Source organism: Oryctolagus cuniculus, chromosome 11, assembly GCF_964237555.1.
Source record: "Oryctolagus cuniculus chromosome 11, mOryCun1.1, whole genome shotgun sequence".
In the NCBI taxonomy this organism is placed as follows: domain Eukaryota; kingdom Metazoa; phylum Chordata; class Mammalia; order Lagomorpha; family Leporidae; genus Oryctolagus; species Oryctolagus cuniculus.
This window is the reverse complement of record NC_091442.1, coordinates 88,723,872-88,743,536: the sequence shown is the minus strand read 5'-3', so window position 1 is coordinate 88,743,536 and position 19,665 is coordinate 88,723,872. Positions and strand designations below refer to the sequence as shown.

The window sequence follows — 19,665 nt, the reverse complement described above, 5'->3', positions numbered from 1 at the left end:
ATAATAGTCACTTCCTCCCTGCTTCCCTTCTTTTGCCTCTCTCCCTCCCACCCTTTTTCTCCCTTTCTTTCTTTTTCTTTTAGTTTTTGGGATAACATATATTAAAATTACATTACAATAAAAAGCTTTAATGCTTCACCAAAAGAGAAGTTTAACAAGTATAAAGCAAAAAGACCCTAGTTTAGTGGGAATATAGACAATGGCTATAAATGATAATCAAATGGAAAAATGAGCATTTCACCCATATACAGTAAATATTAATCACACATAATTAAAACTATCATAGTATAACATTTGTAACCATTAGTTTTACAAATTTATACATTTCTACCATTACACTTTTTTTAATCATGTTCTAGTATTTTCTTTAATGCTATGTATATTAGAGTTCAGTAAGTTAGATATTATAAGTTAGATATCATCACTGTAATTATGTAAAATCATTAAGATTTGAAATATTTGGAATATAAAAGTTTTGCCTACAAAATATTACCTATTATTTTCTATATCATTGTTGAAATTTTCAAGTAGTCATTGTTAGCAATGATATTTCTGCTATGTTGCTTAAATAAATTTTGTTAAGTTATGTAATCACTTTTATTAAGATTTTGAATTGTCTTCAGTGACTACCATCTTATATGTTTATATTCACTCACAAGATCTCAAAGATATAGGCCGGCGCCACGGCTCACTAGGCTAATCCTCCGCCTAGCGGCGCCGGCACACCGGGTTCTAGTCCCGGTCGGGGCACCAGATTCTGTCCTGGTTGCCCCTCTTCCAGGCCAGCTCTCTGCTGTGGCCCGGGAGTGCAGTGGAGGATGGCCCAAGTACTTGGGCCCTGCACCCCATGGGAGACCAGGAGAAGCACCTGGCTCCTGCCATCGGATCAGCGCAGTGCGCTGGCCGCGGCGGCCATTGGAGGGTGAACCAACGGCAAAAGAAGACCTTTCTCTCTGTCTCTCTCTCTCTCTGTCTCTCTCTCTCACTGACCACTCTGCCTGTCAAAAAAATAAAAAATAAAAATAAATATATTAAAAAAAAAGATCTCAAAGATATAGATTTCAATGCAGAAACTATTCTGTAGTCAAAAAGAGTTATTAAAAATAATGGATAATGACATGAGTGGATTTTAAGTGAAATATCAAAATATGCAAAAAGGACTTATTCTCAATTATAAAGAATCAATTTCTTAGTTTCTATTCTTTTTTACTTGTTGTATCATATCATTTCATGTCTTAGAAGAGTAAAATAGAAGATACTGTTTATTTACATTTTCTACCTGGTTTGAGCCCAAGATAATCTGTTTTAATCCTAATGTCACTACTACCGTTTGAATACATCATAAAATCAAAACCTCTAGTATCACAAAGACCAAAAAACCTCCCATTTGCAAGCACACTTATATTCTCTAGGACTGTCTTACCAAAAGTGAGTCTGACAATAATAACAAAGAGCATTTCCAAATAAAACGTTTTATTTTACTAATTAAGCATGATTGTTTTATTACCTGCTATTTGCCAGGTCCTGGTTTTGTGGACCTTTCATTCTGTCATCCATAATGAATTTACAATGGCTGAAAACAACACCGACTGACAGAATTTCACTAAGCATGGCTTACGTAAACATGTATTTGCATTTTGGAAACATGCATTTCGGAAAATTTTTAACGTGACTCTTAACTTTATGAGATATAAGGGCATTGGAACAAGGCCCATGTGATATATCAATGCTGTGTTGATCAGATTGGAGATTATATATCTAGTTTTAGATTAAATAAAATCTTGTATAACAAATACATGTTATGGGTTAGATGCTGTTGAATTCAATGATTTGTTGCCTTAGTGATACAGTCAACAGTTTCTTCCAACCCAAAAGACCATTTTATCCAACAAATAACCTTATGCCTTTTTTATTATACTGTCTCTTTAAATTCACTTTAAAATGTGTAACAAAATAAAACCAGCATTGCCTGCTTTGTTAATGTTCATACAGTCGTATCCAAATGTTAGCCCTAGCCACCTAATACACTTAATATAAAAAATATAATTTTTTGAAGTAGCTTTTCTAAAGAGCACTCAAAGAAATTTCTATCTTAGGAATCTGTTTAGTAAAATTTGCAAATCAGTCAAGGTGCAAAAAAGGTATTGCTTCTTAACTTTAAAAACTGTTACTTTTAGTTACTTTTATTAAGGTAGAAAAAATGAGTTAAAATGATTATTACATACCATCAAATCTCCCTTTCATAAATTCAATGGGAATATTTTCTAATTTAAATTTATACTATTTGCTAGATAATTTCTAACTAAATTGAATTTTGAGTTGAATTTTATCTTAAAACTTAATCTATGTGTGAAGATTTGCAACATTATTTCCATCATTAATATTAAATGTTAGAAAATTTTTTTTGTCTAGAATATATAATATGTTTGGAAAACTGGCCTTCTCCTAGAATATAATGCAGTTTACTTTATACACATTTCCCTCCTAAATCATTTATCTGCCTTTATTTTATTTTCATTGCTTTCCCAATGTGATTTTCATCTTCTCGTCATAATGCCACAATGTATGTCATTATCTAAGCACAGAAATGAATTGGTCTTTTATTTTCCATCTCCTTATTTTACTAGGAAATAATACTTATAATTCAGATAAAGGAGACAAACAGAAGTAGTAACGTCTCTGGAGTTACTTGGCATATTCTGTTCTGTTCATTTTGCTAGTAAATCCATCTGTGGGCCAAAATCCTAGGCATATCAACAGTTTAGCATATTTGCGTATGTATTGAAAGCATATGTGCCTTTCAGTGTTAAAGGAAGCCAAGCTCTGTGTGAGAGACAAATACCATCACAAGGCAAACTAAGTAGAAGAGACGCTGCATGCCCAATCAACTTAGCTCTCGGCTGTGAGCATCTTCAAAGTAGCCACTAGGGTATATATTTAGTCAGTAGCTAGTCCATTGAATTGCATTCCCATCCAGAAAATGATTGTCATAAAACTTTGTCTTATTACTGAGAAATACACATCAGCATAGTAGCTACGGAAAGGATGTATCCAGGGAGAACCTGGCTGCTCACTTCGATGCTTCTGGAGAGCAGCCAGCAAGGCTGACTCAGGTGAAAGCTGTATTATTTATTCATGCTGAAAGTGTAAAGAAACTTGTTCTTGAGAATGTAATAAAGTGTTTTCATACAAGATCCATTTTATTTTATATTCTGTTATAGCCCTCAATCAGGATGAATGTACTCCCTCTTATCACATAAAAGTCTGGAGTTTTACATGTTCCAGATAGAATTCTTAAAGAGATACTCAACATCTTGCACTTCTGTAGAGTGTATCATCACACAGAACAGTAAGATGAATTCAGTACAGTGACTACTAGGATTTTTTTAAAGATTTATTTATTTATTTGATAGACAGGGTTTGACAGAGAGAAGGAGAGAGAGAGAGAGAGAGAGAGAGAGAGAAAGTATTCCATCTGTTGGTTCACTCCCCAGATGGCCGAAATGGCTGGAGCTGCACCAATCCAAAGCCAGGAGCCAGGAGCCTCTTCTAGGTCTCCCATGTGTGTGCAGGGGTCCAAGCACTTGGGCCATCCTCCACTGACTTCTTAGGCCGTAGCAGAGAGCTGGATTGGAAGTGGAGCAGCCCGGGTCTCGAACCAGTGCCCACCTGGGATGCCGGCACTGTAGGCGGTGGCTTTACATGGTATGCCACAGCGCCAGCCTAACTGCTAGGATTTTAAAGATATCTCTTATCCCTATTGGTTGTATACACCGTTACAGTATTATTACAGTGAGCGATGCTAAACTGAATCCCCAGTAATTTTGCAGCATGCCTAAATTTGTTTATTTTAAAACTTCAATGATGTTGTATAGATTTTTCTGACATAAATGAGTGAAAATATTTATGTGTAAAGAATTTAAAATAATCAGAACTCAGTGATATTTAAAAGAAATTTAACATGTAAGGTTGAATTTCAGGTATTTTGAAAGTTTATATCTTTTATAGAGGGAAAATACATTATAAACCTTACAAGAAGCAAAAATATTTTTACCTATGCAATTAGCAAAACACTTGAAAATACGGAAGTACACTAATAAAGAATTAATATAGTTTCACAAACATAATTGGATATGCAGAAAAGATATTCAAAATGAATCTTAATTTAATAAGGATGATGTTGAAGTTCTTATAAATTTCTAGTCATACTATATGTTTTTCAATTTTTATTCTTAGAAAATTCAAGTATGGCCATAGATTTGAAAGGCCCATCTAATCAAGATAAGCATTGTGGTGCAATGGGTTAAGCCCCCTCCACAGACCCTTGTGACGCAGGCATCCTATATCAAGGTGCTCTGTTTGAGTCTCAGCTGCTCTGCATCCTGTCCAGCTTCATGCTAATTCAGCTGAGAAGGCAGTGGATGATAGCCCACGTATCTGAGTCCATGTCACTCATCTGGGAGACTCAGATGAAATTCCTGCCTCCTGGTTTTGGTCTGACCTTGTCTTATCTGTTGGAGCCATTAAAATGGGAGTGAATCAACAATAGAAGATTGTTTGAATAATAGAAGAGCATAAAAGATTATAAATATTATAATATAAATAATAAAAGAATAGAAGACTATTTGTATGTATACCTCAAATAAATAAGTCTTTGTTTAAACATTTGATTTGATCATCTTTCCAATTTAAGTTTTACCCAAAGTACTGGACGTTCCCATCCAGGTAAAACTTGTGCTTGTGTCTTATGGAATCTTTATTTATTTATTTTTTAAAAGATTACATTTATTTATTTGAAAGTCAGAGAGTTATACAGAGAGAAGAGAGGCAGAGAGAGAAAGAGGTCTTCCATCTGATGGTTCACTCCCCAATTGGCCACAATGGCCAGAGCTGCGCTGATCCAAAGCCAGGAGCCAGGAGCTTCTTCCAGGTCTCCCACATAGGTGCAGGGGCCCAAGGACTTAGGCCATTTTCTACTGCTTTCCCAGGCTATAGCAGAGAGCTGAATTGGAAGTAGAGCAGCTGGAACTAGAACCGGCACCCATATGGGATGCTGGTGCTCAGGCCAGGGCGTTAACCCATTGCGCCACGGCACCGGCCCCTTAAGTAATCTTTAACAACAGGGATTAAAATAGTTTTATGGTCCTCGGCCAAATGATATCAGGATCAAAGTTATTTCATTCATTTACCTTCTTTAATGTACTAATTATTTATGCTATTTATGCATACCTGTCTGACACTCTGAGTAGTAGAAATAGATCCCCATGGCACTACATACCAGAATGTCCTGAAAAACAAACAATTTCTTTCTAATTATGTTGCCCAAAATATATAGCATCAATAGTAATAAGCTATTTTCACAAGCCACAGAAGTTATCATTTTGCTAATATTGTATAGCCAATAAAGATTTGATCAAATGGTGATTTATTAATCATAGTCTCTGTGCGTGTGTGTTGTTCTGCCTTTCCAATAAATATAAATGATTAAGCAAGTAAATAAATAAATAAATAAAGCTTAAGGAGTAGACATTGTGATGTAGTGGATTAAGTCACCACTTGGGACACTTCATCACATATCAGAGTCCTGCTTCCACTTCTGATCCTTCTCCCTGCTAATGAGTGCCCTGGGACTCAGCAGATGATGGTTCAGGTACTCTGCCATCAGCATGGAAGACTTGGATGGAAATCCAGGCTCTTGACTTCATTCTGGCTCAGCCAGAGTTGTTACTGTTACCTGGAGAGCAAACCAGTCAATGGAAAATCAGTATTCCCCCCAAATAAAAATCCATCTATCCATACATACATAATCAAAATCCACATTTGAACTTATATGAAATTTGGGAGAAATAAGGAAGCAATGAATTGTTAACAGGATATATTTAACCTGAATCTAAATATATTTTCTTAAATATAAACCTTATTGAAGATTTAATGACATGAAAACTTTCCTACCATGTAGGTAAAGAGACCTTACTTATAAAAAGACCAGAGTTCATCTCTGATATAATAATGTGCGAACACACATGCACCCACCCACACAAGCAAGCATATTATTATCACAAAACTTAATGCAAGGTCTGAACACATTCTCTTGACTTGGGGCAAATACATCCTAAGTAAGATTACTTGAGGACGTTTGGAATAAAAATCTCAAGAGCTTTCAGTTACAGTGGCCATGTAAGTGACTCACCAAAACTTTATTAATAAATTATCCAAAATCCAACTATTGTGTCTACTGCTACATCTTCCTACTTATGATGTGTGACATATATTTGGCAATACTTGAGGAAGAATAAATATACTCGCAGGACTCTATAATGTGAGGAATTTTGTAAGAACTAACCTCAAATTAAACTGTAAAATAGACTACTATCAAATTTTAGGATCTTTTGGTTATTATAAATATTTAAATTTTAACATGAAAGTTGTGGGAATATCCAGGGAAGAATGAGTCCGGGTAAGAAATTAGATGAGTGAGGATGATCTACAGTTTATGGTGCCTGTTATTGAGATTTACACAATTTTCCACATTTTGTATAATAATCATATATTCATTGTCTCAGGGGAAACATTATTTAATCCATGGCTACCTATTTTACTTTCTATTTTCTCTCTTTCTTGACATTTAGGAAGGAGACAAACAACTTATAAGGGAAACATCCACACACCAACTGAATTCTGAACGCTATGTTCATACTTTCAAGGATTTATCCAATTTCTCAGGAACCATAAATGTTACCTATCGTTACCTCGCTGCCACACCCTTACAGAGAAAGCGTACGTATCCTTACACTTGTAAGTTATAAATGTATACAACATTTTGTTTTAAAATAATACCGACTTGTTTCATTGGTATAAAAATAAGGATGATAGGAGACTTACTAATATATTCCTTGGGAAGGGCTTGAGTGCTTCTTCACAAATTGCAATTACTCATGGACTTAATGTGACTCATAACAAAAATTTGAATAAAAGACCCAATTGTATTGTGAACCTTTTTAACAGTTTCCTATGGACTGTGTAGAGAGAGTAGAAAAAATAATTTACTTTAAATTTTAAAAATTTACTTTACAAACACTTTAATTTTTCTTATATCATTATGTTTTCAACCACTGGTGACTTGGCTTTTATGCGTTGCCACTAGTTTTGAATTAATGAAGGTTAGTGTATTAGTTTCTGCAACAAATTAACACATACTAAGTGGCCTGAAAAAATCATCAATCTATTCTCTCATAACTCTGGAGGCTAGAAGTTGAAATTCAGTACCAGCAGGGTCACGCGGGAAGTTCAGAGGGCGAAACCGTCCTTGCCTCTTTCATCCTGTGGTGGCTCCTTGCTTCCGTGGCTTGTGGCAGCATAACTCCAATCTCTGCATCCATGACAGCCTTCCTTTGCCTCTCTCTTCTCATAAGGGCACCAGTTATAGGATTTTTGTACCCATCCCAAAATCTAGGATTTTCCATCCCCGGATCTTTAGTGACTTACATCTGCAGTGGGAACTTCCTAATTAGGTCACTTTCACAGGTTCCAGGTAGAAGTGAATACTTGGAAGAAACTTCAGGCCACTACAGTCAGATTAGAAAAACAATATTTAGAATGCAGAAGTGACATGCTAGCATTTCATGGATGTCAAGATAATACAATTCATGAAAAGAACCATTATCTAATGAATGTACCACTAAGAAAGTATAATATTACAAATTTTACACAAGACACCATCAGTTGTAATATGCAGTCTGATTTTAATGTTTCAGTGTACAAAAACACGAATCTTAATAGTTTGTGCAAGACTGTACCTCACTATATTCTATTAACTTAATAGATTATGTGAAAATTACAAAAAAAGTTGTCTATGAAGAAGTGTTTATAAAAGTGAGTTTGTAATCATCAGGTTGAAGAAATTGGTAATTTCTATTTCTTTAGATAGCTTTTCTTTTCATCTCATCCTTTCGAGTATCTAGTGTTCTTAGAATTCCTTCTAATTGCCTAAGACTGCCACTGGTTTTTCAACTCCATCTGTTGTATCACATTGTTTAAACATTACTAATTTCCCTTTTCCGTGCTAGTTTTACTAATGTTTATTGGCACACATATGAACTGCCTTATACTAATGGAGCAATATAAGGCAAAGGGGAAGGGGCTGGCATTGTGGCTCAGCGGGTTAAGCCTCTATTCGTGACACAGAGTATTGATAGCATCCAGAGCTGCTCTCCTCCAGATCCACTTTCCCACTAATATGCATGTGATGAACACAGAAAATGGCCCTGGGCACGTGTCATGGCATTGCAGGACAAGCTGCTGCCTGCAAAGCTGGCATCCCATAGGGGTGCCAGTTCAAATCTTGGAGACTCCCGTTCTGAGCCAGTTCTCTACTAACAAGCCTAAGAAAGCAGCTGAAGAGGGCCCAGGTGCTTGGACCTCTGCACCCTCAAGAACCCACATAGGAGACCAGGAGGAAGAGCCTGGCTCCTGGTTTTGGCCTGGTCCAGCCCCAGCCATTGTGACCATTTTGGGAGTGAACCAGTGGATGGGAGATCAATTTCTCTCTCTCTCTCTCTCTCTTTCTCTCTATTTCTCTCTCTTTCTCCCTTTCTCTCTGTAACTCTGTCTTTCAAGCAAATAAATATTTTAAAAACAAAAGAAAAGAAAATGACCTAAGTACTTGGGGCCCAGCCATCCATGTGTGAGACCAAGAAGGAATTCCTGGCTTCTGGTGTTCTGGTGTTGAGTTGGCCCAAATCTGGTTATTGGCATTAGAGGAGTGAATTAAAGATGGATGATATCCCTCCCTTCCTCTCTTTCTCTCTTTCTTTGTCTCTCTGACCTTCAAATAAATAAATAAATCCTTAAGAAAATGCTGAGATTGGGGCTGGCACTGTGGCCTAGCAGGTAACGTGCAACTCTGGCATCTCATAGGGGCATTGGTTTGTTTCCCAGCTGCTCTAATCCAACCCAGTTCTCTGCTAATAGCCTGGGAAAAGCAGCAGGAGATGACCCAAGTGTTTGGGTCCTTGCTCTCCATGAGGGAGACCCAGATGAAGCTACTGGCTCCTAGCTTTGGACAGACCCAGCATTGGCTTCTGAGATCATTTGGGGAGTGAACCAGCGATGGAAGATTTTTTTCTTTCTTTCTCTGTAACTTTGACTTTCAAATAAATAAATCTTAAAAAAAAAAAAAACAAAACTGCTGAGGGTAAAAGCAAGTACTTCTTAATCTTGGCACACCCACCACTTACTAAGTGTGACACTTGTACAACTTACCTCATCACACTTGACTGAGCTTACTCAACTGTAAAGCAGAATGATGCTCATTGAAAATCTATCCCAAAGACTGTTAGGAACATTTTACACACACACATACACACACACACACGCACACACACACGTATATATAACAGATAAAATGTATAGACTTTGCCTCTTACGTAGAAAGTGTTTTATTAAATGGTGACTATTCTGAATGTTAATGAAATTTGATGGGGGCCAGTGTTGTGGTATAGCAGCTAAAATCTCCACTTGTGAGGCTAACATCCTGTATGGGCACTAGTTCAGTTCCCAGGGGCTCCAATTCCAATCCAGCTCCCTGCTAATGGCCTGGGAAAAGCAGCAAAAGATGTCACAAGTAGTTGGGCCCTTGCCATCCATGTGGTCCTGGCTTTGGCCTAGCCCATCCCTAGCCGTTAAGACCATTTGGGGAGTTAACCAAAGGATGGAAGATCCCTCCCTCTCTCTCTATAACTCTGACTATCAAACAAATAAATAAATCTTTAAAAAAAAGAGAGAAATTTGATGGCTTAAAGTTTACTGGTACCATGTAACACTTTTGTATTTTAACAGAAGTCAGAGTTGTAAACCCAGGTATTTAAACAAAATATATAAATCTCAAACTTTTTGCAGGCTACAAAGAAATATTATTCTTGGGGAAAATTTTCAATATCATACAAATTACACCATGTATGTATCTACTAAATTGATGATGTTGCGCATATAACATTTCCCACTTTTAAAATGGCAGCTCAGAAATTAAATCTACTTCTAGTCATGTGGGAACAAGAGCTTTAAATTATGAAAATACTTGTATTTCAACAGAAAGACATCTATAATTTTCACAGGCAAACTGTCTTTGCTTAGTGTTTTGTTTTATTTCCTTAGATTATCCAGTTTTTACTTTTAGAGTTTGACTGTCTGAATAAAACTTTCTTCAAAGTTACCATAAGATGTGTTTCACAACAAAGAAAACAATAATATTCATGTCCTGGAATAATGTACCATATGTTTAAATAATGATAAAAGTTTCCCAAACATATATTGGGATATTGTTTGTTTTTTAATTAATAGACTAGGTAAATCTCAAAATGAAATAGTGAAATGCAATTATAAATTCTTCTAGTACAAGCTAATGAAAATAATCAAATAAAAATGAAAATACAAGGCATACATCCTATGAAAAATTTAAAGATTATTTAGAAGATTTATTCTTATTTTTCCCTTTCATTGTTTGAGAATAGTTTGTCATTCTTAACTGTGAGTTCATTCCCCCTTTTGTAAATGGTTTTAGCTATGTTACTAAGCATCAATCTCTCTTTTCGATGGACATTTATGAGAACTCTAATTTGAAGATACCTTAAATGGATTTAGGGTCCAGACATCATTATATTTAAGATGTAATTGATTTTCCCAAAAGTATCAATTATATATAATATCAATTATGCATAAAGTACTATAACCATTACATATTAAGCTTAGCACTTTAATTGTAAAATGTTCTAGACATAGTAATTCACTAAATTTACTTAATACAGTAGTGGGTCTAAGGGAAAGAACTCTCCTTTAATTTTTTTTATTATTATGTGGTTCACATTTAATTTGTCTTCCTTCTTTATTCTTTTGCTCAGGATATCTTACAATTGGACTTTCATCAGTGAAACGAAAAAAGGGGAACTATTTACTTGAGACAATCAGGTCAATTTTTGAACAATCCAGCTATGAAGAGCTGAAGGAAATTTCAGTGGTGGTTCATCTAGCAGATTTTAATTCATCCTGGCGTGATGGCATGGTCCAGGATATTACACAGAAATTTGCCCACCATATAATTGCAGGAAGATTAATGGTTATACATGCTCCAGAGGAATATTACCCAATCCTGGATGGTCTGAAAAGAAATTATAATGATCCAGTAGATAGAGTCAAATTTCGTTCTAAGCAGAATGTAGATTATGCTTTTCTGCTTAATTTTTGTGCCAATACTTCAGACTACTACGTAATGCTTGAAGATGATGTCCGATGTTCAAAAAATTTTTTAACTGCCATCAAGAAAGTCATTACATCTCTAGAAGGAACTTACTGGGTAACTCTTGAGTTCTCTAAGCTTGGATACATAGGTAAACTCTATCATTCTCATGATCTCCCACGATTGGCACATTTTTTATTAATGTTTTATCAAGAAATGCCTTGTGATTGGCTACTGTCTCATTTCCGGGGTCTGTTGGCTCAGAAAAATGTGATCCGTTTTAAACCATCTCTCTTTCAGCACATGGGCTATTATTCATCATACAAAGGGACTGAAAACAAGCTGAAGGATGATGATTTTGAAGAGGAATTTTTTGACATCCCAGATAACCCTCCTGCCAGTCTATACACCAACATGAATGTGTTTGAAAATTACGAAGCAAGCAAGGCATACAGTAGCGTTGATGAGTACTTTTGGGGGAAACCACCTTCAACAGGAGATATCTTCCTGATTGTATTTAAAACTCCAATTGTAATAAAAAAAATTAAAGTGAATACTGGGACAGAAGACCGACAAAATGACATTTTGCATCATGGAGCCCTAGATGTTGGGGAAAATGTTTATATTACAAAACAAACAAGACAATGTGGTACTTACTTAAGACTAGGAGAATTCAAAAATGGAAACTTTGAAATGTCAGATGTGAATCAGAAAATTCCATTTGATATCGTTTGTATGAGGATACGTGTTACTAAAACACAAAAGGAGTGGCTGATTATCAGGAGTATTAGCATTTGGACTTATTAGTCAATTAAATTAATATGATCAGTTACTGAAGCTCATCTTCCTGTTTCCCTTTCTGCTAAATTCCTCTTTTGCTACTTTTGTCTTTTGGAGGGAAAGCAATGGATAATGCAGTTTTAAAGAAAAGTTCATCCTCTTAGCAGTTTTTATTTACACATTGTCAACATAATTTTACTCTAGTACACAACTGTATTTATTTTAACCCTTGATGTTGAATACCAGCCTATGGGTAATGCTATTTTCACTGATTTATTTCTTAATGAATTTAGTTTCAAATACCCACTTACTGTCCAAAGAGTGATGGTAAAGATTTAAAGTGAGAATCTTTAGTTTGTTGGATGATGATTCTTGAAAAAGAGTTGCCAACTGTACACACTTTCTCAAGAACTGGTAATTAACTATGTCATCAGATAGCCTTTATTAAGCATCTATGTGAATATGCAGTGGATTATAATTATAATCTGGTCTAATTTATTGTAAACAGGTTTTAATTAATTTCTGTATACCTGCAATGAATACCTCCTCAAAGAAGTGGTGTCTTCACAACAGATTTTTTTTGTGTGTGTAGGTATGGTAATGGAGAAAGAAAACAAAAGTCTTAAAAAAAATCTGATCTTGATTCTTGATATGAAAGGAAATTTTGCTCATTGTTTAAAAACATTTGATTGAATAATTATTGTTAATAAATTTTCTGTGGGAAGCAGTCTTTTTCTAGTTTCCCTTTTGCAAAAAAAAATAGCTAAACTCACTATTTTCAGATTATGTTTGTTAACTGCACTTAACAGAAGATATTGGAAAAGGCCTATAGTTAGTTCATTCTAACATTTTCACTATATGCAGAAAATTTTGATGATTTTATATATTTTGTATTAAAATGCATATGATCGACATTACTGTAATTTATCATATACTTTTTTTGGAATTTAAATGGATACCTTATAAAAGAGTACGAACCATAGAAATTAGTTGACTTTTATAAACTCAAAGAGTTTTTTTTATTAGCAAAGCCAAAATGACAGATTTTATGTTCTGATAACCAAAAATACTCTTTCCCTCATGTAGAGATTACTCCTTATATAACTTATGCTTATTGTTGTCCATTTGCTATGTTGAGTTTTAATTACACTATCTACAAATAGTTGGTATAATTCTTCTATAAATCATATTATCATGCTACAGATTAATCCTAAAGTGTCCTAAATGTTGCCTTTGTTTTATATGCACATAAATATTAAGACAACTTGATTTTTATTACAAGGACTGGCCAATTGCTTCTCAACCAGTTGCACAATAGAACCATCCAGGACACGTGAGCCCTAAAGACATTGTTTTTTCAGGATGTGTGATCTTGCCTCATTATTTTCATTTTGGTTGAACAACAAAAATGAAGGCATTTATGATTAAGAGAACTAGAGGGTTCTTCATATGTGTTTATAGAAAAACTCAAATACATGTTAATACATATTGAATACACACACAAATATAATTTGTGAGAGAAAAATGTGGAAATCTTCCTGCTCTTCCTTCCATCCTGAAACACAATCATTAGGACTCAGGATATGTTTTAGTTTTAAAAAAATTAGAATCTTTTATAATTTTGATCATTTATGCAAAAAAATTAAATTAGAAACTCAGATAAAAGTAGGAAATTTTTGTCACTTTTATACAACAACTATGTAATTTTTGCCCCTATTTATACTATTAGAGAATACATAAACTTTTATGAAACAAGAAGCATTAATATTTTGTGGCATATATGTCTTAAAATCACAAGGAAATGGAAACACTGCCACTAGACTTACCTTTTCCTTGAACTGAAGAATGCTTTTCAGACTTAAACTATTCTGTTTTCTTGATTTTCCTCATGATGTTTCATTAATTGGCTATATCTCAGAAATGACAAATAACATTGTTCAGCACTATCAATGATAAAAAGCAGATTACTGTGTTCCAAAGACATAATACCAAGATCTGGGAAGATTCCAAGAAGTGAGAAGGAAACTTTTTCATATCCTTCAGGAAATGTGAAATGTTTCGAAGAGCAGTGTTGACATCTATCAACTTCTGGAAGACACTCCAAAAAAGATTGCTGAGGAAGACAATGAAGTTGGATGCTTGCTAAGGATTTATAAATGTGGATGTGACCCAGAGGAGTCACAATTCATTTTATGATCCTGTAATTACTCAGTTTGGATAAGTTGGTTACATCACTTAGTGATGCCTATAATATTCAATGATGTCACTTTCCAATGATGTCACTGGGTTAACCTTCTAAGAAATAACCCCAGCTTTGACGAAGAAAGCTTTTCTATTAAGCTTCAGGAAGTGCAAGTAAACATTCACTTTCAAAAAGAAAATCTTGACATTTATATGCCCCAGTGCTGTATTTCTTATGTTTAAGAACTCTAGTATGAGTTCTAATTAGTGGCTCTAGTAAATTTATATCAGACATAGAGCCAAATACACAGTTATTAGGTTAAACCATGCTCAATCAATTATTTTTTTATGAAGAATTATTTATTTGAAAGAGTTACAAAGAGAAGTAGAGCCCGAGAGAGATAGAGAGAGAAAGAGAGAGAATTTTCCGTTCCTCTGCTTCACTCCCCAAATGACCCCAATGGCAAGAACTGAACTGATCCAAAGCCAGGAGCCAGGAGCTTCGTCTGGATCTCCCATGTGGGTGCTTGGGCCCAAGGAGATGAGCCATCTTCCACTGCTTTTCCAGGCCATAGCAGAGAGCTGAATGAGAAGAGGAGCAGCTGGGACTTGAACAGGTGCCCATATGGGCTGCCAGCGCTGCAGGCTGGGGCTTTAGCCTGCTGCACCATAACGCTGGCCCCTCAATCTGTTATTAATAATTATATTATTTCTATTATATGTAGGCTTACTTCGAGGAGAGAAATAACATGATAAATGTGTGTGTGATTTCCTTTTTCTTAAAAATATGCATTGAAAATAATCTTGATGCGACAGAAATAGCTGAGTCAGTTAATTGTCATGAAAATAAGGCGCTGATATGTTTCAAGCACAAAATACAATATGTACCTTAAATAATGTCTCAGATTTCTATGGTAACTTAAGTTGACCAAAATGGTAACTGACACTTAAAAAGTTCTCCTTAAGGCAGCCTTCACTCATTCATATTGAAGAAGAGCATTTTCTACAAGCACAGTAAGTTTGGAAAATATATGTTTATGGAAAATACACATTTTAGCAACAATAACAAATGTGAATATAAACGTACATAGATTTAATTAAAACTCTATTTCCAACTCACTGAAAACTACACACTAGTGCAGAGACATAATCTAGAAACTGATGTGTCATTTGAACTGTTTCTCTCATATAGCTATACTTGTGTGACTTGAAAATTCCATTTCTTATTGGACCAGTAACTTTTTTGGAATTTTTATTGTGATCTCATAGACAAACTGTGCTGTATATTCACATTGTATAAATATTTATAAAATAGATGACATGTCAGGAAAAGCACTTACTCTTCTTGACGTCCATATGGAATATTCATTTACTATTTACCAGTTTATCCACATCTCCTTTAGAATATGGCACCCATGATTAACATTGAAAACTCTACACTCACTGCCCTCTCACAACTGAAGGAGACAATGTAGTTCTCTTTTGTCTTGCCAATAGATCCATTAATACAATAAAGTATTACATTAATTTTTATCACCATATTATCGAGTAACAGCACCCATACTCAAGTTTTATATTTATTGCATGATCTACTGATAAAAGTGATTTACTGTTCTGTGCATATTTAAATTATTTTTTCAAATTTTAAGGCTGTCCTTTTGAACCATGATGCCATACTTTTTAAGACTTTGTTCTGTCATTTAATGTTTTTATTATAGCTTTCAAGCTTTATGTTTCCACAAATGTTAAGAAGTATATCTTTTGTCTTCATAGGAAACACAATAGAAGTTTCATGCACACTTGAGTTTAAAATCCAGTCTGCAATTTCTATACCTCTTTGAAACACAATCCCCACATCTGTGAAATAGGAATACTTTCATTGGAATTGAATAGGCAGCAATTATACCTTGTAGCTCTTTGTAGAGCTGGAAATGAGGTAACATAAACTAGGCACATAACAAATTTGTTTCCTTTTTATTCAAGTCGTATGTATGTAAAAGGATATGACCCTGCAAAACACTACCAGAAACCTTCATCCTTAGCAATCATAGAATATATTTCTCATTAGCAATATCATCCATCCTACCTTTTGATATTTTGTGCAGAAGAATGTCACGTAGAATCGTGTAAACAACTGCCTAAAAAGAAGATATATTCTTCCCTTTCTAATCTTTTACTCTGGAAATTTTATCAGAAATGACTTTAATGTTCTCATTACAAATATTACTAATAAACTCTTTAAGAAATTAAATTACTTTACTATAAAAGAAGAAAAATACTATTCCTAATTTCAAGAATTTTGCTCAGAATCTACATTAAGCTCACAGAAATAAACTCTTGAAGAAATTCTTTTTGCTGTTTTTTTTTTTTTTTTTTTTTTTTTTTTTTAACTGAACTCCTTATTCTCTTGTGTCTTTTCCATTACTGGCAAAAGTTACCAGTGCACCGACTTTTAAATTACCTGGGCAATGATGTTCAAATTTGGAAACAGGTAGTTTACTGCCTAGTCTACCTAGAGTTTCAATGTTTAGATTTCCAGTGCTTGGAATTTTTTCTCTGTTCAATTTTGGATTATTCTTGCTAGGGGAAAAAAAGCCATAAAATTGTATTTTGATTTGTTCCTGCTCTTTGGTTCTGTTTTTACCTCTAACATTTCTTTTTGCCTACCCCTAAAAAAAAAACTTATCTTTCAAATATATTTTTGACATATTTTGTAATCAATGCATCACTGCATGTGTGTGGGCTTTGTTACAAAGATAAGTCTCTCTCACTGTGTATATATGCATATATATATATGTACATATGTCTACGTACACTGTGTATGTTACTTATGTGTGTGTATTTGTATTTATGTATATCTATGCAAGTGTGGGATTGTGTGTATAGCAGTGTGTGTGTATGTATTTATACAGATGAACAGAGGCACATTCTTAGCTTTTTTTACTTCTACACTTCCACTTATTCTTGACTTTAGCCTTCCTTACACTGTCCCTGTGGTTGTGTACCATTTCTGAGCTTACTTTTGATTACTTGTCCTCACCAGTCTGTTTTGTACATAACATCATCTGAAAGTTGTAGCATATTGGAGATTTTTCTGCAACATCTTAGATTCTTCTAATTCTTTGAAAGATTGTTCATTAGAGAACAGCATCTCTCTGAAAAGAGGATTTACCTTTTGGAATTTCCAGTTTATATTTATTCATTTGAATTTCTAGATGACAATTTAGAGGATCAAAATATGAATTGTAAGACATTATCTTTGTAACTTCTAAACATTTAAGATACAAAGGTAAAACTTTCCTAAATTTCTTCCATATCATTAATCTGTTGATCACATCTACTCTAAATCCAGATTAGGTCTCACTTCATTGAGCCCAAAACCTTTTAAGATGTCTTAATGTTATATTTTTTACCATTGAAATTAAACTGTAGATTTCACATCATTTTCTAGATAATTTAATCTGTCTTTTATGAAAAGCATACACATTTGAGAACAAAGTAGTCTGTATTTAAACTGTTCTTTTTCTTTCTTATTTCACTCTATCCAGATACTCTCTTGGAAAATTTACCTAAAAGATAAATTTGCCATGTGAGAAAATGATACGTAAATTTTATATGCTCATAGTTAAGTACAATCTCATTAAGAATATACCATGTTCAAATTTTCACCTCTTCTTGGATTAATTATATCCTAGATAGCCACCTCTTCCAATAGGTGAGCCAGAGATATAATAATATAACACTCAGTATTTTTTCTAGCAAATGAAAATGTCCATGAGGCTAATACTTCATGTGATATTCAGGAAATCATTGTTTTATTTAATGTTTGCATTAGGGTTAATAATGTCAATGAATGAACATTCAGAAACTTAGTCTATAATTTTAATATGCTATGTATTATTGTAGCATTAACCACAATGGCCAACTTGATTTATAATCATTCTGTCCAACTACCAGTAACTATAATTTTGGTGTATAAAAGTCATCAAAAATCAATGCAGAAATGAATAACATCTGAGAGCTCTAATAATTTAAAGCTAATTGTTACAAAACTCTATAAAATAGTTAATATGTTGTCCTTCAATTTCTGGAAGAGATAGAGGGAATTTTTCTCTTCCACTTTGTCATGCATTTCACTATTTGTCATTAAGATAAGTAAAATATTGTGTAGGGATATATGGCATTTTTAATCACCAAGGTATTAAAGTCCATTACTAAGAAGGCATTTCAAAATACTTTTATTGGAACTTGATCCGATTCAATTTTCTCCTTGAGTAATAATCTGTCATTTCTCCACAGTACAATTCCAAATATTTTAAAAAGTTTCAAATATTATATGCATCTTTCCCCTATAAAATACCACACAGCACTTTTAACTAGTTGGAGTAAGTGGCATTGTCTCACTATTTAAATAATTTGCATAACTACCCCCTACTTTTAAGTATATTTATTTTCTGTCACAATTAAATTTTGTTTGCTTCACCAATGAGTGAAAATAAGGTTACAAAAAGTTAAAACTTGATTATTTTGATTCCTTTACCATTTTTCATCCTGGTCAAAACCAGATCTGGTTACTACATAATCTTACAATTGTGTGCTATTATTCACTAGAGGAACAGAGATGGTATCAATAGATGGCAAAAGTTATTCACTTCACTGTTATTACAAAATAAATTCAATAGTATAAACTACATCCTACAATTAAAGAGTACTGTTTGTTAAAGGTTACTGAAGTTTTACACATTTCTCTTTTTATATCATATTTCATCTCTTGAACTTAATTCCTTGTCTTCAGTTAAATATATTTTAGTAAAGGAATAACATATAACAAGATTTAAACCTCCTAGAAATTAGCCTCAGAGAATTAAAAGCAAACAATCCCTGCTAATGGAATGAGCAAATGTTTTCTTTTTTTTTCCTAAACAAAAGTGTAACAGTAGCCTTGTGTGGATTTACACAAATGAGATTTCCTTTCTGAAAAAAGTTAAAGATCATATTAATAGAATTTTGATGTCTATATTTCTTAAGCTCAAACTGTATGTAATTGGTATAAAATTGTTTATTGAATGTGGCATTTTTACTCACCATAGTTTGGTCATCAATGAGTCCCATTAATGTCTTTAAAAGTCATGTAGAAAAAACAGTTATTTTGGGGAAATCCTTTGGAAAATTGATCACTAATTATCAAGAAGATTTTAAAAATTAAATGTGTATATAAAATACCTGAAATTATATTATTGGGAATATGATCAATTTTCTTCCTAAACCAAAGTACATTTTTCTACACTGTAACTTTGTGCTGATTCACTGTAACCAATATTAAACAGAAACAGTCACTCAAATTGTTCCATCAATCTATTATTCATCTTTGACTCTTGAGGAAGTATCCCTTTGAAATATTGCAAGGAGAGTGTGCTTGTACATCAAGATAGAGTAAATACAAGTAGAGAGAAAATATTATAGACTTAAAGAGA

General features: G+C 33.9%; 1 protein-coding gene across 15 annotated transcripts in view; it reads left to right on the top strand.

The window, feature by feature from the left end:
• The window catches only part of MGAT4C (MGAT4 family member C), a 777,011-nt gene extending 760,472 nt beyond the window's left edge, over positions 1 to 16,539 (top strand). For 13 of the 15 annotated variants that reach the window (XM_070052672.1, XM_051845734.2, XM_051845732.2 and 10 more), the window contains 2 exons: positions 6,630 to 6,777; positions 10,896 to 16,538. In XM_070052672.1, coding sequence (XP_069908773.1) covers positions 6,630 to 6,777; positions 10,896 to 12,037 — 1,290 coding nt within the window. In that variant the 3' untranslated portion in view covers positions 12,038 to 16,538. Of the gene's footprint in view, positions 1 to 6,629; positions 6,778 to 10,895 lie in introns of all 15 variants that reach the window. The other 2 variants (XM_051845736.2, XM_051845735.2) reach the window with 1 other exon arrangement.
• The last annotated feature ends 3,126 nt before the right edge of the window (positions 16,540 to 19,665 follow it).